This window comes from Mesocricetus auratus, unplaced genomic scaffold (assembly GCF_017639785.1).
Source record: "Mesocricetus auratus isolate SY011 unplaced genomic scaffold, BCM_Maur_2.0 Super-Scaffold_100008, whole genome shotgun sequence".
Lineage (NCBI taxonomy): Eukaryota > Metazoa > Chordata > Mammalia > Rodentia > Cricetidae > Mesocricetus > Mesocricetus auratus.
The window spans coordinates 354,685-377,856 of NW_024429192.1; the positions used below are offsets into that span (position 1 = coordinate 354,685).

At 49.6% G+C, this 23,172-nt stretch overlaps 1 protein-coding gene across 2 annotated transcripts; it reads left to right on the top strand.

Moving 5' to 3' along the window:
• Positions 1-57: 57 nt before the first annotated feature.
• Positions 58-23,096, top strand: Ripk4 (receptor interacting serine/threonine kinase 4). 2 transcript variants are annotated; one of them, XM_005073781.4, is made up of 8 exons: positions 58-297; positions 8,504-8,795; positions 13,489-13,637; positions 15,280-15,329; positions 16,777-16,935; positions 17,632-17,735; positions 18,834-19,098; positions 20,730-23,096. In XM_005073781.4, exons 1-8 carry the CDS (start codon positions 116-118, stop codon positions 21,887-21,889), a joined length of 2,361 nt encoding a protein of 786 aa, XP_005073838.1. In that variant the 5' UTR covers positions 58-115; the 3' UTR covers positions 21,890-23,096. The 2 variants fall into 2 exon arrangements, with proteins under 2 accessions (XP_005073838.1, XP_040606319.1); XM_040750385.1 differs by lacking the exon at positions 58-297 and adding an exon at positions 744-871.
• The last annotated feature ends 76 nt before the right edge of the window (positions 23,097-23,172 follow it).

The following is a 23,172-nucleotide window of genomic DNA, read 5'->3' on the forward strand; positions in this document are numbered from 1 at the left end:
CCCAGGCTCGGCGGGGCGGGACAGGGCGAGCGTCGGAAGTGACGTCAACGGGCGGGGCGCGCACCTGAGCACCTGGGCGGTCGCGGTTGAGCCAGGCAGCGGCGATAAGCACGCGATGGAGGGCGAGGGCCGGGGCCGGTGGGCGCTGGGGCTGCTACGCACCTTCGACGCGGGCGAGTTCGCAGGCTGGGAGAAGGTGGGCTCAGGCGGCTTTGGCCAGGTATACAAGGTGCGCCACGTGCACTGGAAGACGTGGCTTGCGATCAAGTGCTCGCCCAGCCTGCACGTCGACGACAGGTCAGTGGCCGGGCGGGGCCGGGCTGGAGGGGGGCTCCGCGCTGCGCCCTGCGCGAGGAGCCGGGGGAACAGAATTGGCGGTTCTCAAGCCACCGGCCCCTCGCAGCTCCGGAGCTGGCCTGACGCGGTGGCCCTGAGCCCTGAGAGGCTCGTCGGGCTCGCCCGGGACCCACCTAGGCGCTGCGGTCCGCGCCAGGCTTAGAGAAATTGCCGTGTGGCCTCTGCGCTTTGTGAATGAGTTAGATTTAGTTGCACGTACTAATTTTCGTCGGAGCACAAATTAGTGTAAGACCGTAATTATTTCGGTCAGAAGCACCGGCTGGGTTCGGGTGAGGCATCCGCGGCGCCCAGCCGCTTCTAGGTTCTCCGGTCCCTCTTGGGTCCAGGATCTGGTTCTGCCCACCGCTTTTCTGCGCAAATCTTCGTTTTAGGGAACTTTGGGTGGAAGCGGAGACTTTGGGGAAGGTTTTGCTTTGACCCTGGGCAGGTGGATGCCCCCCCCCCCCGGTATCTTGGGCCTTTGTGCCTCCTAGCGGATTGTTCCAGCGATAAGAAAGGAGACTCAGAGACCCTGGTAAGCTCGAGGGCTCTTGTGTTCTGTGTGTAAATTCGGAGGTGAGGTGCGAAGCAGATTCTTCAAAAGCATTTTCCCTTAGATTGCACTGTTGACGTTGGGTGGTGATAGTTTACTACGTATGAGCCGCAAAACGGCACATTTAAAGGTCTTATTCTTTAACCAAACTGACATGGACTTAGCGTTTGCATTTTACCAATTTAAGATCCCTCTTAAATCTCATTGAGCCTCGGCCGTCAGCAGGGCCAGCCTTAAACCCACAGGAACTCAGAACTTCAGCTTTACTGTGGAACGGTGACCGTGGCAGGGCCTGAGTGAAAATAAGGATGGTTTGAGGATGAGACCTCAAGTCTACTCCCTTTACACCTCATCCCTACTTCCGACTCTGTCAGAGCTGTTGGGCGTTTTGTTGTTTGCTTGCTTGTTTTTTGCTATAACCCAGTTTTTCTTAGAAACTATGGGACAGTGAGGACTAGTGTCTAAAATCACTACCTGCTCAGCATCCTTACCGTGCTGTGTAAATCCTCCCCAGTCCAATCCTGGGAACCCTTCAGGTCCCGGGGGGCACTTGGTTATTTTGGTGAAATCCAGACCATTTTGAATAGCAGCCAACAGTTTCTCAAAGGTTAAAAAACAAAACAAAAAAACCTCTTCAGAGGTGTTTTTTATGCCCCCAGAGACCTATGGGATTGTTTTCTTGGCAGAGTGAATATTATTTACCATCAAAGACTTGACGCAGGTATCATAAGTTTCGCAGTCCTCTAACACTCAGATCTTGTCTTTTGGGTGGCCAAGTTGCAGGCAGGGTTTTTCCACTTTCAGAGCGCCTGTGTTGAAGTGTGTGTTCTTTAACTGCAGAGCCTTTCTTCCCTGCCTGAAGCAGGCTGGTTGTGGCCTATCAGCAGCACCCAACAGGAAGTACATGGCCACCAGGTCGGCCGGCCGGCTGCTTGTTTAAGGAGTTGACATCTCCTACCCAGGCCTCATTTAGGTGTTTAAGCTCCTGCGGTGTTAGGAGCTCACATCAGTTCCCAGGCTGGGAAATGCTAGGGAATTCACTTGGTTCTGCTTGGTCCTGAGTGGCTTGTCCGCCTGAAGACTAGCCAGGCTGTATCTAAAGCTTGAAACAGCTGTTGAGGGAGGCTCACTTTTCCTGGGCTGTTGTGATGTATGTCCTATCTTTGCAAAGCATTACCTGGAAGGAAGAAACAGAATTTTCCAAGTGCCTTTGTGTGTGGCCCCCAGCCAGAGGACACAGGGCCTTATATGCAGGATCTTACCCTCAGAGACAAGAGGATTTAAACATGGACTTGGAGAATAGTTTTATGGAGGTTTGAGAAGAAAAAAAAAAAAAAAACAACTGCACCAACAAGTAGTCAGTCTTGGCAGCTGAGACAAAATAAAAACGAGAAAAAAGAGAAAGTCCTGTCTTCTGAGTTAAGAGAGCAGGCAGGCAGGCTCCACAGTGGACCCCAAGAAGCTCCACGGGGAAGGACTTCAGACAGAGAGAAAGACAGAGAGTGAGAAGGTGCCCAGAGTGTCAGAGTGAGCAGGCCATTATTCCTAAAAGGGTGCCAGGAAAAAAAAGAAAGGAAAAGCTGTGGAAAGCTTACAGACTTACATTAGCAGTAAGGACTTCCAAGCAGCTGCCTGGAAGGGTCTTCCTAGGCATCACACATACATCTCGTTAAGAGAATAGTTATTTCCCTCATCTCCTTAACATGCTTTTAGGTGTTTCTTAAAGTTAAACCTTTTTGAGGAGTCTTTTTCTGTTTAGATGCTCAGCAGGCCCCTTTGGATTAATTCTGTAGGGAAGGACAATAGTTTGTTTTTGTAGTCTTGTATGTATTCTTTTGGTCATTTAGCATGCATCTGCAGACAGATAGAACTCAGGTACAGTTCTTTTGACCAGCATACATTTAAAAGGATTAAAGAAACTAGCCGTGTTGATGGGTACCTTTAATCCCAGTATTCAGGAGGCAGAGGCAGGAGGATCTCTTTAAGTTCAAGACCAGCTTGGTCTACATAGTGAGTTCCAGGACTGTGGAGAGCAGTGCTTCTCAATCTTCTTAATGCTGTGACTCTTTAATACAGTTTCTTGTATTGGTGACCTCCTCTCATAAAATTATTTAGTTGCTACTTCATAACTGTAATTTTGCTACTGTTATGAGTCATACTGTAAATATCTGATAGGCTGACAAACACTGATGTAGAGAGACCATATGTTTAAAGAAAAAAAAGTTAAAGAAAAAAAATGTAAGCCAGCGATAAACTGCAGAAGGAAATGACTTTCCCTCTCTGGGCCTCAACAAAGCCCTGCTAACTTTCCCTCTAAGGAGCTGCCATTGGGGTACTTCCCCAGGGGTAGTGGAGGTGGTGTCCAAAGCTAATTGTGAGGGTGAGGTCCATCCGCAGTGACCTCCGAGCTAGCTAACAACTACCTCTGCTGCCTAGTATGTAGCTGGAGTCATGTATGGCCTTGATTGCTGCTTGTGGGTGGAGGTAGGGGTCATTTTAGCCACAGCTGTCGGCAAGTCCCACTTTCACCAGCCAAGGCTGCTCACCCTCCAGGATGTCTGGGAGTCTCTTGGCCCTCAGCAGCTGCCCAGGCCCCAGCCTTTATCCATCCTGTGGTTTGTGACCCTCCATTACTGTTCTGGGAAAGTGGGGCCATAATCATGTCCGGAACACTCATAAAGCCCTTGTGAAATTTCTGCCAATGCGGGGACACTTAGAGGACCTCAGCACAGTTCACAAGTGACCTCTCCATTGATCAGATTTCTCCTCTTGGGAGGGTCCCATTGGTTGGCTTTGGGGAGAGGACTGTCTTCCCTGGCGGGATATCACTTAATGAGTTCACAAGGACGGTGAGGGGGGACAGATCTAGCACTCTTAGAACAAAATGACCCAGAGGCCCCATGCCCCTCCCTGCTCCCAGCTAAGAGGAGCTCAGAATAACAAAGTCCCTGGCACAGGGGCCCAAGAGCTGCTAATGCAGAGTTGGGCCCCAGCTAGTCAGGGCGAGCCCGAGCAAACCTCAAGTCTGTAACTACAGAGCTGACAATTGGACAAGCCCGATTCTTGTCAGTTTTAAAAATAGCAGTCGCAGTGTGGGAACCCCTCTGAGGCTCCTGGGAACGTAATTGGGGTGGTGTGCAGGAGCCTATCGGAGAGGCTAAAGTACTCTTCTCCCCCAATGCTTCCCAGGTTACCTGGCAGCTGTTCCTGAGCCTCCTCTACTCCCCTGTTCCCTGAAGGCATCAGGCTCATTCATTGCTGACTTAGGTTCTCTCTCCCTTTTTCTGTAACGGGACCCTCCGCTTCTTACCATCCCAGGGTCTTTGGAATTTCTTGCTGAGCTGGGAGCAATGATGGGTGTTGGCTATCACTGACATTGTTGTGTACTCCGATCCCCTCTCTTGGTGGGAGACCACCACACTATGCTAGGTGTAAATGGGATGTGTGTGAGTTATTTATTGTAAATGCTTTTGAAAAGATTCTTAGACTGTAATCTCAGTAATCAGGAAGCTGAGATAGGAGGATTGCCTTGAGTTCAGGGTCTGCCTGGGCAAAAAAAGAAAGAGAGAGAGAGAGAGAGAGAGAGAGAGAGAGAGAGAGAGAGAGAGAGAGAGAGAGAGAGAGAGAGAGAGAGAGAAACTTGGAGGGAAGCTGGGACTACAGCTTCTTGGTTAAGCCCTTGCCTGGCACATGTGGGTTCTGGGTTCAGTAGCCAGCACTGTGCAAAAAAAAAAAAAAAGTGTCTTTAGAAATTGTAACTCTAACCTGGTCCTGTTTGTGCCTGTATTTTCTAAATGGAACCCTCAAACAGGAATGAAAGTGGGGCAGAGATGCCTTTTCTCTTCCTTCTCAGAGTCTGAATTAGCACTGCTCTCCCAGGGGCGAAGGAGATCAGAGTGTAACCCCAGCCTTTCTGCACTATGCAGAAGCAGAGATCAAGTTGTGTTTTAATGAACCTGACGCCAGTGGGTTCCTTGGCAGAAACATTTGGTTCACTGTGAGCAGAAGGAACAGAATGGCGACCAGGAGCATGCCCTGGGCTTGCCACCATTATCCCTGCCCCACCCAGGCATCCATTCAGGCTGGAGACAAGCTGGAAAATCCCTCCAGGTTTTAAAACAATAGCAATAATTACAAATGTACAGTTCCTTCTGTGTTGTTACCAACGCTAATGTGTAACACTGCTTATGAGAAAGATGTGTTTTAAATAAGAGCCAGTGACATGAAAGGATGAATTCTATGTATGCTAGAATCTATCTGCCTCTCCCAGGCTAGTAGCTAGCCCAGTTTAGACTTTTGGAGTGGCAGGTGCTCCCGATAGCACCTAAACCCTGAAGCTTCCAGCCCCAGGCGGTGGCCCCAGGTGGCCTGTCCCTGGAGCATCAGGATGATGATGTGGGTGTTAAAGTTCAGAGGATATTAGATAATAAATGCTTTGAAAAGTTTTTTTCTGGATGTCCTAGGACTCTGCCTCAGTGCTAGACTCTAATTTTTGTCCCAGGAAACAGTGGCCATTTTCCACTGAAGTGCCCTGAAGCATGTAGCCCAGGCCAGGGGTGATGTCATGGGCTCCTTCCAGCCTGCTGTACAGAGTCAGTGTGTAAATGCAGCAGGGGCAGCTTTCTCTATCAGCCCTATGGCCCTTGTTCTTTTAAAATGAGGCTTGTGTTCTGGAAAGGGTCTGGGCAGAGAGAGGGAACTTGTTGGATTTTGTGGTGGGAAAGGTAGAACTAATCTGCCTGTGGGGCTGCTGGGAGTTGATTCTAAGAGCTACCGCAGAAGTTGCTGTGTGGTAAACCCTTTGGGCAAATACTGACATTGGTTAGGCTGAGTAAGACTGTCCAGTGGAGGGAAAGTGGCCTGTGCTGCAGCCAGGCAGCAGACATAAGTACTGCAGTATCGCTCCGGTTCACTCGGTGGTGGGTCCCTACACTCTGAAGCGCGGTCACCTGGGCAGGAAGGCTACCCACACTGGAAGGTGCAAGCTGGCGATGTTATAGAAGAAAATGAAAGTAGCAGAGGTGGTGGGGAGGGTTGTAAATTATAACTTAATAACTGTCATTCTTAGCAGGAAAGAGAGCAGAAGCAGCAGCTGATAGTAGTTCTCAGTTGCTGTGTGTGTGTGTTGCTGACCAGCCCAGTCCTTAACTCCTGTCTTCTCCTGGGAAAAAAGGGAGCCAAACCCAAGCAATACTGTCTTCTCCTTCACTGGCCTGTTTTTCAGATTCTTGTGGAGTAGTTTCCCAGCCTGCTCTACACTGTTAGAGTTCAAGGCAGGATAGTCCCCTGATGTTCAGGGTCTGCCTCCTCTTAGGGTCAGACTCTTGGAGCAGTGGACAAGATCCTAGTGTGAGGGCAGTTTGTCCACCAGTCCAGGGGTCTCAACGGCTGGCCCTGCACTTCTGTAACTACCTACTTTGAACAATGTCTCCAGAAGGCTGGGACAGCACGCTATGCTAGACTCTGTTCTGAAGCTTTTTAGTGACTCCTTTTAGATGCTTCATTTAAGCTGGAGGTCTGTTGCCTGGCACTGTACCATAGGCTCAAAGTGTGTGCTCATGAGGACCAAGCTCAGCCCTTAGAACCTATGGCAGTTCCCTGGCCAGAGTTTGAGACAGCTGCTTTTGCTGTGGTTTTTGGTGCCCAGGTGGCTCTGCCTGCCTTTTTCTTCCTACATGGGGCCAGTGAAGCCTGGGAGCCTTTTAAAGTTTCAAAGGGGAGGCCAGATTAGGAAGTGCCTTTTAGCACCATTCTGGGTTCTCCAGCAGGCTCCTGGTGATTTACCAATGGGCACTTTAGACCCAGAAGAGCCCCTTTGGTGAGTAATGAAAACCCAGTGAGCTTCAGGCTACAAGTGGAGGCTAGACTCTTCTGGGGAGGCACCAAGGCACCTCAGCCTACCAGGTCTATGCATGGACACACAGGCTGCCCAGTTCCCAGCTCTAGCATGTCTCTCTGAAAGTGGTTCTAGAAGTCTCCTTTAAGGAGCTCTTTATTTCTAGACAGTAGATTTTGTGGCATGGGAGCCTCTTCCCTGCTTCCTGGGTGCTTTCTTGTGTGTATTTGGAGAGACACTGATTCTATGTAGCTCAGTCACACCCTCTTGGGATGGGGCCTTTTACCCTGAGTGCACACTGAGACCTTTGACCCCTGTTGCTGGCACAGACCATTACACAGCAATTCACATCTGTGCAAACATCATGGAATTGACCTTTGGCTGTGGCTGGTGAATGCAACCCATGCTTCAGCTATCTCTGCCTCAGACTGTACCTATATATGTGATGAGATGTCCCCCCAGTGGAAGGTCACTGACAAGGAAGTAGCAGGCCGTGGACAGCAGCACCATAGCTTCTCTAAATGTCAGGAGTAGACCTGACACATGTTTCAGCATCTCTGCTTCTGGGCAGACACCCAGAAGAACTAACACAAGAGCTGTCTAGACTTTCGTCCACCAGAGGTACAGCATTATTTTCAGGAGCCAACAGGTGGGAGCAGTGTCTTAGTTTGCTTTCTGTTGCTATGATAAAGCACTGACCAAAAGCAACTTGTGGAGAAAGGGTTTGTTTCATCTTACAGCTTACAGTCTGGCATAAAGGGAAGTCAGGACAGGGACCCGGAGGCAGAGGCTATGGAGGAATACTGCTTCCGACCTTGCTCCCTGTGGCTTACCCAGCTACTTTTTTACGAAACCCAGGACCATCTGCCACAATGGCCTTGGGCCCCTCCCACATCGACCGTAAATTAAGAAAACGCCCCCAACAGACTTGCCTACAGGCCAATATGATGGGAGCATTTTCTCAATGGAGGTTCCTTTCCAGATGACTCCAGATTATGTCAAATTGACATAAAAACTAATCAGTACTTACAAGCAGTCTTGATAACCATGTGGGTGGATTAACAAAATGTAGTGTATCCCTACATCATTCTTGGCCACACAAATGGAACTTGGATGTGCATAACAATATGAATGGGCTTTGAAAACCCCTCATGAAGTAAGGAAGGCATAGAAGAATGATGGAGATGATTCCACCCATTTGGGGCACCTGGATTCCGAAACAGAAGAATGTAGGGTCTGGTGGGGGTTTAATGGGTACTCTTTGTTGGGGATGGTGAAAACGTCCTGGGTGGTGATGGTTACGTATGGAATGCCTCTGTGTTTTCCACTCATGGATAGTTAGAGGAATATGGACAACCTGTGTGTAATCAGTAGAAAGTGTTCTTTGTGGCCCTTGACCAATCCCTGATAGACTCATGCTATTCTGTTAAGTATGAGATTAGATCTAGGAGTGACTGGGCCAGAGAAAGAGTTGGGCTTAAGCAAAAGGTGAGGGTGAAGGTCCTTGGATAGTTAGCTAGAAGTTTTCCATCCAGACAAGGGATGTGATTGATGTTGCCTGTAGGTATCCAGATAACTGCTAGACTCTGTCCTCACAGTGACCCCAGGTGCAGAGGCGGGTGTGAGCATCATAGGAGTGTAGGCTTTGGAAGGCCCAGTGTTTAATTATGTGACAGTGAACTTTGCACACGTGTGCATTTATCGCTGGTTGTATCCACAGTGGTTCTGTGTCCTGCTAGGTGACAGATGCATGGCCTTACACCTATGGACTTTTTCAGGGAACGCATGGAACTTCTGGAGGAAGCTAAGAAGATGGAGATGGCCAAATTCCGCTACATCCTGCCTGTGTACGGCATATGCCAGGAACCTGTTGGTTTGGTCATGGAGTACATGGAGACAGGCTCCCTGGAGAAGCTGCTGGCCTCCGAGCCACTGCCTTGGGATCTGCGCTTTCGTATCGTGCATGAGACAGCTGTGGGCATGAACTTCCTGCATTGCATGTCTCCACCGCTGCTGCACCTTGACCTGAAGCCAGCAAACATCCTGCTGGATGCCCACTACCATGTCAAGGTAGGGACAGCATGTGCCCTGGGGAGTGGGCAGCCAGGATGCTGGATGCTTTAGGGAGGGCTCTATATCTAAGATCTTGGAGTCTGGAATTCAGGGTCTGGGTTCTGAGAAATGAAGTGATGTTCCTGAAACAGAAAACTTGAAGCCAGGGCCTTTCTCAATCTAAGACCTGCCAGAGCACCCGACTGGTCACACTTGATGTGAATTTGATAGGCCCCTGAAAGGGTGACCCTTGTAAATCCATGGGACTCTACCCCCATATCCTGGCATGTCCTAGGTTCTGAGCACCCTGAGGCCGACCTGGGACTTAGGGGTCCCAGGACTTATAGTCTTGTGACATCAGAAGTTTAGCTGTGGACTAGAGAGACCTCATGTCCTCTGATAAAGGAACCTGTCTTTCCTCACTGGTCTGGCACTATGAATAGGTGGTGGGGGTCCTCTGTGAAGGAGACTCATTCACCTGTGTGCCCTCTGCTAGGAAGCCGTGGGCAGTCATATTGATGTGAGGCCTATAAGGTTTGTTTCTTTGCTTGTTTATAAAGTATAGTGTGAAGAATGATATAAGAAATGTGTGTTGTTTGCCTGGATATAAGTGTTGTCAGTTTGCACTGGGTTGTATGGCTTTGGACATATTTTTCCTCTGGACATCTCTGCCTCAACACCAAGGACAACACACTTGTCATGGACTTTTGTCTTATGACATGCATGTGATCTTGGGGGCCCATGCCATGGGCTCACAGTATTGATCACAACCACCCATTCTCTGTTGCAAGAAAGTAGATGGGCCTGAGTGAGAGAGTGGGCCCAGGGGCCCTGGATCAAACAGTGTTCGCACAAGGAACTGACAGTGTCCCCAGCCTGTCACAGTGATATGTATGATTGCATAACAGTTCCAGATCCTCTCTGCTAGCCTGACCTTTGGGAGGCTCCTTGTACCACTCAGCTTGACTCAGTATACAGTGGCCCATGTGGCATGTGTGAGGCTTCTTGTAGCACTCAGACTTAGCCAAGCAAAGAAACTGACTTCTACTCTGGACAATAGCTATGAGTTGTGACTTAGGTAGACATTGCTCAGTCATGGCTTTTATGTCCTGAAAAGTGAGACAGGTATCACACAAGTGTGAGCCAGCTCCAAGGTATCTCCCAGTATCTTCTTGTGATCTGAGCTTGTTTCCTGGGCAGGGATTGGCTTCCATTCTTCTTGGGCAGGACAGGGCCTACGGACCCAGTGGGTCATAAGATCATTGCTCCCGTATTTGTAGCCTATACCAGGAAAAGAAAACAATAACAACAAGCCCCCACCCTGGGCCAAGGCCTCACCACAGAGCAGAGGTGTAGTATAGTCACTTGGTGGCCACTCATTGGTTAGATTACTCCAGATTCAGGTCTGGAGCAGAGGTCAAAACCATATCCTCCAGAGATCTTGACCCAATGCCATCCATTCATGACATGTTCAAGAAGCCTGCTTACTGACATACTACAGTCGCAGGAGGCCAAAGTGGTCTGTGAAAAGTAGTATATTGTGCAGTCAGTTCCTGGATACTTGGGGCTGGCCTTCACAGCTGGCAGGCCCTGCTTCTGTATGCAGCAGGCATGCAAGTTCAGGGGAGAGTACCCTTTAGATGAAAGAAAGCCCAGAAACCATATAAGATTCTGGACATTTGAGAAGAGGTGAGGAAAATAGCCGGCCGTGCTGGGCGGTGTATGAAGGCTCCTGTGTCTTTAAGAACTGCTGAGTGAGAGCTGGCTGACACCTAGTATTACCTAGGCTGTGGGTCTGGTGTAGCCCCAAGAGTCACTCCACCCAGGGTCTCTGCAGAGTCCCTCAGCTGCCCTAGATACAGCCATTGTTTTCATCTCATTCCCTTGCATGTTGCCCTCCTCTTCTGACAGGCACATGGGTGTTTGGGAGAGCTGTGCTGTGCTTCTGGAGGGGGCTGGGGACACGATGATGACACAGTACTGTCCTCTTCCAAGTGTCATCCTTGTCAGCCAGAAGTTGGGACAAGCTCCTTGGCTCTGTCACTTCATTTCTGGGTTATCGTCAGGATCAGTGAGGGTGAGTGCTCACACAGTGCCCCTGTGGGAGTACAGAGCGATGTCCTAGTATCTGGTCTGTCCCTAGTAGGTTGTCCTTTGTAGGTCTAGGTGCCGACTTCTCTAGGTGTTTTCTCAGTTCCAGGTACACAACAGGCGCTTAATGCTTTTTCATTGAGGAACTAAGGGCTGCCTTGGCAAATTCTGGGTTAGCATTCCCTCGTAGGCCATTGTCCCCTCAGCCTGATGCTAGTTGTGGTTCCTGTAGTGTCAGCTGGGTGTCTGGACTGGGAGCTATGGAGCCATGGTGAGAAGGTGTTCCTTTTGTTAGGTTGGTTTTTTGTTTTTTGTTTTGTTTTGCTCTCTGTGTAACAGTCCTGGCAGTCCTGGAACTTCCTTTGTAGACTAGGCTGACCTCGAACTCACTGAGATCCACCTGCCTCTACCTCCAGAGTGCTGGGATTAAAGGCTTGCGCCACCATGCCTGGCTGAGAAGGTGTTTCTTTAGCATGATAGGACACTGTCCCAAAGCTGCAATGCTGATGCCAACCCCTAACCTGAGCCACCCTGAAAGGCCCTGCAAAAGCTGCTTTTGTGTGGTGCCAGGCTGTTATTATCAGAGTAGTTAGTCACTGACAAAAAGCAGAAAACAAACAGAAAAATGCTTATACAACACAGTTTCTTTGTCTTATAGAAACAGCCTCCCAGGAGGAGCCTATGGTGCTGAGGGTTCTGCACCTCCCATGCAGATAGGTCTCTTGAGGTTCTGGGCCATTGAGGCAGGGCCAGCCTCACTTTCCTGTGTCTGGGAAGGCACTGCTGCTCTGAGCTTGTGCTCAGTGTGGGTACTATTGATGCTTCACAGTAGCCTGGAGCTGTCAAGTGCATTTCTCTATTAAGTACACCAACTATCCAAGTTAGAACCAGATCCAGATATCCCCAACTACTTATTCATGGTGTCCTGCAGGAGAGGTTCTTCCTGCTGCGTGCGCGAAGAAACCTTTCTCTCTGAGGTAGCAAGAGGTCGTTGGTAGCTCGGTCTAGCTATTGTGTTCTTGTAAACCCTGAGCTCTTTGAGGATACTGAGTCGGGTGTCAGTGTGAGAGCATCATGAGACCTCGGGTGTCCACTGTTGAAAGCTGGGGAGGGGTAGGAGGATGAGAGAGAACGGCCCTGGCTCAACTCCCGAGTACTTCACTTTGGTGTGCCTGCAATGCCAGGCCTCCATCCAGTGCTGTTTTTCTTTAAGTGTATTTTGAAGTAACTGGTGTGTCCAGTGTGCATATGAAGTGACAATGACAAAGAGAAAATGAAGTCATCCAGTTCTAAGGTTGCCCAAATCTGTCTGCATTTCTGAATGTAAAACATCTAGGCTGCTCTCCCTGAACTTTTATGAGAGGTGAGCACTGTCTCCCAGCTCCAAGCAGCATGAAGAAGGATCTGCAGGACTTGGTGATGACTTTGTCATGGCCACTGGCCGCTTTTTCAGAGTTCTTGTTTCTCCTGAGGCCATATAGTCTTTCAGAACCAGCAGACCTGAGGGGCCCCTAGAGGTCCGCTGAGCCTGAGCTTAGAGCGCTAGCAGAGAGAGAGGGTCGGCCCTAAAGGATATCTTCCTGTCAACTCCCACAGCTGTCCTCAGGGTCTTTTAATTACCACTCGGTCTTTCTGCTGTTGGGCATTGATGACACCAGACCTTCATGGGTATGGCCAGTCTGGAAACAAAAGTCCTGACTCAGCCCATTTCCTGTTGCTACCAGGGTGTGTTTGAAGACGAGCCCAGGAGTGAATTAAAAGGCTTAAAACCACATCAGTCTTGAAGGAGACTAGAAAGGGGCCATTCCTATGTACACTGGAAGGCTCTTTGGTGCTGAATTGGGGCTTAAGTACACACTGTTTCAAAGGGTCTGGTTAGGATGTGGTGACATGGGCAGAGAAGGGAGACTCCCAGAGACACCTGCCAAGTCTGCAGTTGTGGTGTGAGTTACAAGGACACCTTCACCAATGTGGGGACCTGCCTCCCCTGTGAACTCTGGAAACAGAGACATCATCACCAAGGGAGGGGATGGAGTATCTGGAGTGAGCCCGGAAGGTGATGAGGGCGTGTGTTTTGTTCACTCTGAATCCCTCTGAAGGCGTGTTGGGCTTTAAAGGGCCTGCTGGCACTTGCAGCTGCCCCAGCTGGAAGGTTGCATAACCGGACTGACTATGGACGATAGACGCCCCAGCTCGTCACGTGACTCCCTTTGCCTGAAAGCTGAAGGCTGTTTTTCCCTTCGTGCTGACTGTGACCATCAGTTACCAGAGCAGACATGAAGCCTTACAGAACTCGGGCCAGCTGTCATTCTTTATGAGCTCTGTCTCCAAGTGAATTCCGTTCTTTTATTTAAGCATGGTATCTTTCTTTTCCCTGTCCATCAAGCATATACTGATGGTGCATACAGGTTTGGCCCTTTTATGTCCCTTAGCTTCATTGCCTGCCTGGAGACAGGGCAGCCTGGAGCTTAGCCCCTCTGTTTGGGGGTGAGTGCCTGTATCATTTGTTGGGAAACCACCATCTGTTATGGGAGGGAGAGAGAGAGAGAGAGAGAGAGATGCCACAGCGTCTTCTGACTCCCTTTAAGGCTGACACGCCTCCTTTGGATTGCTTTTACAGATTTCCGACTTTGGACTGGCCAAGTGCAATGGTATGTCCCACTCTCATGACCTCAGCATGGATGGCCTGTTTGGCACAATCGCCTACCTCCCTCCAGAGCGTATCCGTGAGAAGAGCCGGTTGTTTGACACCAAACATGATGTGTACAGGTGTGTGACATGCCACCATGCCCTCTGTGCCGGCTGGGAGCTCTAAATTTCACAGCTGCTTCCTGCCCTGAACAGCAGTTTCTAGAAAGACTCTGGGATACCATTTAGCCATGGGGTTTGCCTTTCGCACTTGGGGATTTTAGCTGGTGGCTACATGCACCCCAGGCACAGGAAAGACTTTTCTTTCCTGTGGGTGGTGTTTGCTGAGGAAGGGGCTGTTCCTGCTGGTGCTAGGCTGAAACAGTTAGAAAAAGCTAGAAAAAGCAGCTTCCAGCCCAATATTGTACATGATGCCGTATTTCTGTGAAACATGGGTTTTCCTACTTGTCTGGCAGAAGAACCTGCTTATTTGAGTAACCCACCGATTCATAGGTATGTAGGATCCATAGGTATGTGGGTTTGGACTCCTTAAAGCACATATTCCTGTGAATCCCAAAGTGAGCAGCTCCCACGTATGGGTCGCTTGCCTCTGAAGGAGGGACTTCGGCTCACATTCTAAGTCCCCAGCATATAAACTGACAACATGATTGCTCCATGGTATGGTTAAGGAGATTTCTATTATAGATATGAGAGAGAACAGCCAGAGGCCTCTGGAAGATTGCAGAGCAGAGGAAATAGTAGACTGAACATGGCCAGCAGACTGGACCCGGCCAGAAGACAAGAACAGAGTTGAGGGAGAGTCGGGGAGAGAGAGCAAGAGAAAGGGACAGGCAAAGGGAGCTTAGCAAGGTTATAAGGGGAATGAGTAGCTGTGGGAGGCACAGGGAGTTCATGAGCTGCAGAAGTGTAGGCTAGGGGGGGAGGCAAGAGGAGCTAGGATGCCAGCATGGCCTTCGAAATGTGCAGCAGGTACTTGTGATGCTGAAGGAGGCTGGAGGTTGGCATGAGCTTTGGTAGGCTGATAGGCACCACTGTAGCCACTTGTCCCTTCTTCCAGTGATAAGAGTGGGGAAAAGGACTGCTGACTCTTTTAAACGTAAGAATTTGGGAAAACGGAGTTTCCTTTGGACCTGTTATCCTCTGAGTACCTATCTCCCTTTCCTCCTCAGACTATGAGGGCCCTATCTCAACCAGCTCTGTCCTTTGTCACCAGGCCCAGCTGACTGGTTTGACAGAAGCCAATGTGTGCTGAGTCTCCCTGGGAAGGACTCTCTGGGGACTAGTTAGGGCTTGTAGAGTTTGGGGAGAATCCAGTACTTTATTTTAAAGTTGGTTTTAGCTTTTGAACCTGCATTTTTCCAGTTGATGACTTAGGCTCAATTTTCAGTCTTTAATTTTTCTTTTTTTTGTTTTTAAAGATTGGATTATTTCAGTGTTCCTTGAATAATTTATCTAAACATATGTCCCCCCAGTAGCTAAGAGAGGGTTTCAGGCTTAGCTGGTTGCTTCTTAGTTAGTACTTTCTATACATTTTCTTTAGCCACTCTCTGATGGTGCCTCCAAGAGCCTCTTAAAAGAGTATTTTAGTCAGAACCAACCTGACCTTGGATTTAAAGGATTGACGCCACAGCAGAGAACAGAGGTGAAAGTGCCCATAGATGTCTGAGTCTTGGTCTGCGCCCCTGTGAATGGTGGCTCAGAGTTTGGGAACTCTACCAAACCTGAGACTCCAGCACCAACTGACACCTACTTTCTCTTCCAGTTTCGCCATTGTGATCTGGGGCGTGCTCACACAGAAGAAGCCATTTGCAGGTAAGTGGCCCTGCTTGAAGCAAAGGGGATGTCCTTGAATCTTCTCAGCCTTTCCATAGTGCCTCTTGTTCATGCTTGGCTGCATTGGGACTCCCAGTATTCAAAGCCACATGGCAATCCTCAGTTAGATGCCTTACCCCTGCCCTGCAAGTACATTGGAGGCCACGGCCAGCTTGCTTCAGGTGGCTGACAAAACACTTTTGCCGTGTCACTTACAAAGAGGACAGATCCATTGTGGTACCGCCAGACTGTGCCTTGTTCTTTGATGCCACTTATTGTTTTGTACTGGTAAAAAATCTACATAATAAAAAGCCAGTTTTAGCTGGGGCATTGGTGGCACACGCCTTTAATCCCAGCACTTGGGAGGCAGAGGCAGGTGGATCTCTGTGAGTTTGAGGCCAGCCTGGTCTACAGAGTTCCAGGACAGCCTCCAAAACAATACAGAGAAACCCTGTCTCTAAAAACCAAAAAGAAAAAAGGAAAAGAAAGAAACCAGTTTTAACATTTAAAGTGTGCAAATTTCCTTGATAGTCTATATATTCCCTTTTGGACAAGCATCATTACTGCATAGTTCTGGAACCTTCTCAATACCCCAGTAGATCTCTGTCTCCATTAGCTGTTCCTGTGATCCAGCAGTTAATTTCTTCCTCCCTCCCTCACTTCCACAGTCTGAAATCTTTTCTGTGTAATAGCCTACTGGTTGGGTGTGAAATTGTCTGATAGCAGTGACTCAAATCAGGTGTGTGGTGTGTCAAAGATCTAGGCACTACTCAGGTTTTATTGTCTCCTAGACGAGGGGAATCAAGGTGCAGGACTTCCCAGATGTCATGTAGGCTTTATCTGGCTGGTGTTGGCAGCAGAAAATCTTCTAGGCATTCTCTCGACTTTCATTGCATTTGGAAAGCTTGCTGGGTTTGGAAGGTTGAATTATCATGGAAATAACCTGCAGATACTGAAGAGATAGGCATTGCACAAGACTTAACGGGAAAGTGAACAAAGCGTCTCTGTGGAACCCTGGCAGCCGGTAGTGACTTTGGACCAATTTTCCATACCTGCCAATAGGCTCCTGCTGCTCTACAGGGTGTGCTCGGAATGCAGGGGTGGGGAAATGCCCGTGGGAACAATCGGCCGATGGGCTACATGGTGTAAGATGAATAGAAGGTTACCTACTGAGAGTCACATTGAATCCTTCCTGATCCGGGCTGGTAATAATAAATAATGGCAGAGTCTGTGCCCATGAGACATAGTTTTTAAACTTGGGAGAACAGAGAATGGTATGTCCTATGAGGATATGGGTTAAAGAAAGCTCCCAGTTTGGAAAGGGAAATGGTAGTGTTCCAGGTGATGTGCCTGTCATAGCATGTCCCAATCACTTGTCCATACGTCTGAGTGAGTGAGGAGCTGTCTCCTGCTCCTCAAAGTCTTGACATGTGCCTCTCCTTTGCAGATGAGAAGAACATTCTACACATTATGGTGAAAGTGGTGAAGGGCCACCGCCCAGAGCTGCCACCTGTCTGCCGACCTCGACCACGAGCCTGTGCTAACTTGATAGGGCTCATGCAGAGGTGCTGGCATGCAGACCCACAGGTGCGGCCCACCTTCCAAGGTGAGTGCCCCTCCCTGTCTCTTTGTCTAATTGTTACTATGGGATGGCTTTTCCGGTGACACAGGCCATAGAGTTGATGACCAGGACATGGTTGAGGGCCAAGCTCAGGTGGGGGGAACCATGTGTGTACAGACAGGGATGAAACAAGCCCACCACTAACAGGGTGGCCCACCCCCTACTTTGGTTGTCAGAACCAATGTCCACCTCTGCTTCTAGCAGGCTGTATTTGCTTCCAGGTAGCTTTGAATCCTGGATTTCAAGTTCAGGTGCAATGGTGTATCTTTAGGCAGCTGAAGGTAGCTAGAGGCCTGCAGCCTTTCTTTCACTTCTCTTGGGGTCTTGTTCTCATGGACAGATAGATGTGCCTTTGGGATGAGAAAGTGAACCCTATAGAAAGTGCTTTTCAATGAACCCAGGGAGACATGAGTGGGCTGGGGCTCACCTGCCAGTCCTGGTAGTTTTAACCTTTTGTATCTGGCAGATTACTCAGGACCCATTTTTATCATAATGAGACCTTCCAGATGGATGCCCAGTCAGGATTGTGGGTGGGTTGCCTTTCTGGTGATGCCTGGGACTTTTTCCTGGTACTGTGCATGACCTCCTCTGGTTAGAGACTAGGGTGTCACTGCTTCTGTCCCCATAGAATTATGTGAGAGTCGTATCTAGGTGGCAACTCTCTGTTTTCTACCCCCAAAGAAATTACCTCTGAAACTGAAGTCCTTTGTGAAAAGCCTGATGAGGAGGAGAAAGACCTGGCTCATGAGCCAGGTGAGAAGAGTTCCCCAGAGACCAAGAGTGAGGTAAGCATCTCTGGCAGGCATCTTCAGGTTTCCAATTTGTGTGGGGGGGAGGGTGGGGAGGTTCCCAGTCCAACATCTTTTCTGAAAATTCCTCCCCATTTCCCTCTGAACCTGTCCTACACCTCCTTCTAGAAAACGTAGGTCCCACAGGGGTTCCCCCACCAGCCCAGCACACTGGAGATCATGGAAGGCCAGATTGCCCCAGTCCTCCTGGGCCCCAGATAGGTGGAAGATGGATCTGTTCATACACAAATGGCTTGTGTTCTAAGTACCACATGGTTACTCAGAGGTGGTGAGAAGTTCCAAAGGCCAGTGCTAGCTGAATGCCTCAGGGTAATGGTTGAAGCTAAGCCCAGGGGCAAGGGAACTCTTGTTATGAGGGTTGGGAGTGGTAGTTGTTTATCTGGCTTCTCCCTGGGAGAATAGCAATGGGACAGGTCAGAGCTGGAGCCGGTGCTCCTGATAGCAGTAAAGGGGCAGAACCTACCCCTTCAGTACACAACAGCAGAAAAAAAACAAAACAAAAAACACCTACCTCTGATAACACTGGTGGCCAGCAAGTAAACATGACTTAGCACACAGGTCACAAACTTAGTAAGGTTGGTTCCCAAAGGGAGGAAGGCTCAGAAGGAGTTGTGAGCAATCCTCAGACTTAGTCGCTGGAAATCTGCTTTTCTTTCAACAGCCAGACCTGTAAAAACCCCCGTTTCCCTCGTTGACACAACCCTAAGCCAGACTGACGTACCTGGGAAGTCTGGATGGACTGGGCCTAGCCTTGCCTGTTCTGTGCTCTCGAAGCTTACACGTGGACTGCCTTTGGTCCTTACACGTGGGCAGTGCCCCTGAGTGGGAGGCAGCATAGGACAAACTTTTCCATTTTTGTAAAGTGTTATTCTTACAATTCCGTTGTGCCAGGGAGGCCCACAAAGTTTCTTTGCAGCCCTGAGTTTCAGGGATTCTTGATGCTGTTTGTCTATGGGAGTGCACAGCTCTGGGATCTCCGTTTCTGCTCTGTGGCCAGTGGTTTCTTGTTTTCTGTACTCGGACATGGAGACTGGAGGAGCAGGGTCCTCACCACCAACCTCTCCATCTTTGCAGGCTAGGCCCCAGTCTGCACGTCTCAAGCGCGCCTCTGCTCCCCCCTTTGATAATGACTGCAGTCTTTCTGAGTTGCTGTCACAGTTGGACTCTGGGATCTCCCAGACTCTTGAAGGCCCTGAGGAGCTCAGCCGAAGTTCCTCTGAGTGCAAGCTGCCGTCATCCAGCAGTGGCAAGAGGCTCTCTGGGGTGTCCTCAGTGGACTCAGCCTTCTCCTCCAGAGGATCGCTGTCACTGTCATTTGAGCGGGAACCTTTGACAGGCGGTGAGTGACTGAGCACTGCTGAGCTTGCATAGGGCTCTCTTGTGAGTTATGTTAGAGTCTGAGCAATTGATGTGCTGGGTTTCTTGCTCTGATGCTTCTTGTGTTCTTTCTGTTTTTTTCTCACGAGTCTTTGGCGTTATCAGCATAGCTGGTGCTCAGAGCACAGATCCAGAAATTCCTTGTATCATGTCGCATGCAAGGAAGACAGGCCACACCAACTGGATGAACCTGTCCTGGGACAGAAGTTGGCCTCAAGTCTGCAACCTGGAAAGCCCAAGTCCCATCCAGGGGAACTAATGACACTGGGGACTTTGCTTGTGTCAGCCTTGTGCCCTATACTCAGCCTCTTCCAGATGGCCCCTGTCCCAGGCTTTTGAATCAAGCTGGGCTGGCTGTCCTGGGAGGTGTTCACATTTGGAATGCTGTGGCTACTTTGTAAAGCACAAGCATTTCAATCTAGGATGTACCATGAGGGAAGCCGAGTGTAGATAGCTGTGCCAAAGACTTGGGATCTTACCAGCCTTCAGGGATTTTTCCAGTAGAATGTTGAGTAAAAGAGCATTGGAGGTTAAGGAAATGCCTTGCAAAGATGGGTAGAGAGGACTGTATCCAAGCCATGGACAGCAGAATCAAAAAGGACAGTCAGGACTAATTTCACAGCAGCCATAGAAGTATCACTATCTGCCATGGAGAGATATGTTCTAAAATCTTCTCTTTAGGCTTAATCCTCTCTGGTCATGGTCTTGTCCTCATGCCTGAGAAATGACTACCATCCTATGAGCTTTTAGTGTTTAAGCCAGGCATGGTGGTGCATGTCTTTAATCCCAGCACTTGGGAGGATCTCTATGAATTTCAGGCCAGCCTGGTCTACAAAACAAGTTCCAGGACATAGAGAGACCCTGTCTCAAAACAACAAAAGAATGCAGTTTTGAAACACTGGGTAGGCTCTGTCTCCTTAATACCACCCATACCTCCCACTGGAGTATAGAACAACCTGGAGAACATTGCACCTGCAGAGGGAGAGTGTATTCGTGGGGGTCAGGACTCTCAGAAATGGCAATGGATTTTTAGGTTCAGTAGAAAGTTCCATTGTGAACACTCAACAGTGTCCTGAGAAATCCAGTTTTGAGGATCATTCCAGAAACATCCCATGTGATGTTCCCATGATATGGGGCACAACTTTGAATCCCCTTGAAGTTCCTGGAACTGTATCTATGGGCCAGTAGAGCCCCAGGAAGAGTGTCTTTTGAGTCTGTCTAAGTCTTCAGGCAGATTGTGTTTCTGTCTGGCTTTCCTTTTTGGTGTACCTCTTTTTAAATGATTGTCAGAAATCTGCTGTTGCTAGGGCAGGAGTGTGGTCAGTTGCCTTTTCCAACCCTGGAAAAGCTAGAATGGTTTTATTCTGCATATCAGCAGAGGAACATGGGAGACATTAAGTACATTGCCCAAGGTCTCCCTGAAATAAGCATGCAGGGGTGGATGCCTGCAAGTAAAGCATGTACCCTGAATGTCCTTGTTCAGAATCCCTGCAGATGTGGCCCACCTGACCTCAGCCCGTAAGCCCTAGAAGCCCACATCCTGCCGTAATGACCTCGCTCTAACCTCCGACATTGTACCCCCTCTCCCTGCAGATCTGGGCCCCACAGACATTCAGAAGAAGAAGCTAGTGGATGCCATCATGTCGGGGGACACCAGCAAGCTGATGAAGATCCTGCAGCCTCAAGATGTGGACCTGGTTCTCGACAGCAGTGCCAGCTTGCTGCACCTGGCTGTGGAGGCAGGACAGGAGGAGTGCGTCAAGTGGCTGCTGCTTAACAATGCCAACCCCAACCTGACCAACAAGAAGGGCTCCACCCCACTGCATATGGCTGTGGAGCGGAGGGTTCGGGGAATCGTGGAGCTACTGCTGGCCCGGAAGATTAGTGTCAACGCCAAGGATGAGGACCAGTGGACTGCCCTGCACTTTGCAGCCCAGAATGGGGATGAGGCCAGTATGAGGCTGCTACTGGAGAAGAACGCCTCTGTCAATGAGGTGGACTTCGAGGGCCGAACGCCCATGCATGTGGCGTGCCAGCACGGACAGGAGAACATTGTGCGTACCCTGCTACGCCGTGGTGTGGACGTGGGCCTGCAAGGAAAGGATGCCTGGCTGCCTCTGCACTATGCTGCCTGGCAGGGCCACCTGTCCATTGTCAAGTTGCTAGCCAAGCAGCCTGGGGTGAGTGTGAATGCCCAGACACTCGACGGGAGGACACCCCTGCACCTGGCTGCTCAGAGGGGGCACTACCGTGTGGCCCGGATCCTTATTGACCTGTGCTCTGACATCAACATCTGCAGTCTGCAGGCACAGACACCTCTGCATGTTGCCGCGGAGACCGGACACACTAGCACTGCTAGGCTGCTCTTACATCGCGGTGCTGGCAAGGAGGCTTTGACCTCGGAGGGCTGTACCGCCCTGCACCTAGCAGCCCGGAATGGACACTTGGCCACTGTCAAGCTGCTGGTAGAGGAGAAGGCTGATGTGCTGGCTCGGGGGCCCCTGAATCAGACGGCGCTGCACCTGGCTGCTGCCCATGGGCACTCGGAGGTGGTAGAAGAGCTGGTCAGTGCTGACCTCATTGACCTGTCTGACGAGCAGGGCCTCAGTGCACTGCACCTGGCTGCCCAGGGCAGGCATTCACAGACTGTGGAGACTCTGCTCAAACATGGAGCACACATCAACTTGCAGAGTCTCAAGTTCCAAGGAGGCCAGAGCCCCACTGCCACACTGCTCCGATGCAGCAAGACCTAGCTTGCCCCCTGCAGAACCAGGGCTCTGTGTAGGCTTCTGGTCCATCCTTGTGTTCCTCATGGGAACAGAATGGTCCCGGGACACTCTGCTCACCCTGTTGGTGGCCTGCCCCATACATTGACCAAGCAGAGGCTAATGGACAAGGCGATAATAGCTGTGTCGGGGCAAAGGCTGCCACCGGCCACTGTGGCCGGCCATGGTGTCTGATGTCAGATGGGACTAGGTCAGTGTCATTTCATTGTGGTCTTGACGGTGGCTGATGCGGGTCATTCATGACAAAGCCTATACAAGGATAGCCCCCTCTGCCCCAGAGCAAGCCACCTCTGCTTGCTTGGAGCACAGCGTCTTTGGTAGAGTCATGGAAGGAGCAGTGTCCTTTGTCTTCTCACTGCGATGGGCAGAGAGCGTCCTGTCTTTGGAGGCATAGTGGATTCTTATATATGAGTGACATGCTAGCTTTGCTCGAGACCTGTGAGGTTATAATTGGCACTGGCTGATGGAGTCCAGAAAGGGAATGGTTATAAAATCAGAAAGCTGGTCTTAACATTCAGCAGCCTTACCAGCATTGAACTGCTGCTTCATTCTTTCTTGCGTTTTGGTTTTTAGTGATGCCTAAGTCACCACACCTCTTCCCCCACTCCCTGACAGTTGCAGAGTTCTCACCTAAAATGTCAGAGCCACGTATGTAAAAGTTAGTGGAAAATTCCTTATAAATAGGTTTTATATTAAACATTTTTTAATCAAACAAATCACTCTTTCGGGCTCTTGTCTTTTGGTGAGGTTGTGGTTTATGCCCAGGGCTTTGCTGATGTGCTGTATTCCAGCCACAGCAGTTGTATGTGGCCTGAGGTGACCATTGGAGGAGATAGTTGTACTCTTGGGGGGGTCAAAAGATTTGATAGTCTCATTGTTATACCTTCCCCATTCGCATTCTGAATATTGTCACTGTAGACATGTGTTGCAAAAGTGCCCTGTTTGCAAACATGCTATAACTTGGTTTGTGACACAAAGAGTGACATTAATGTATTGTTTACTTTGACATGAATCATAGACAGGATACTTTTCTGTGACAGGAAGTGGTGGAGCTGGCTATGTTTTAATATGCCTCAATTTGCCTTCACTGTCTTTTACTCTTGTTGTGTGAAACACAGAGACCGTGGAAGACCTGTATGATGTCAATAAAGGACTTACCTACTTTTGGAATTCACTAAGACTATTTTTTTTTATCAGTAATCTCTAATCATCTGGTCCTTGAAAACCAGAAATCTGAGGCAGTACTATGG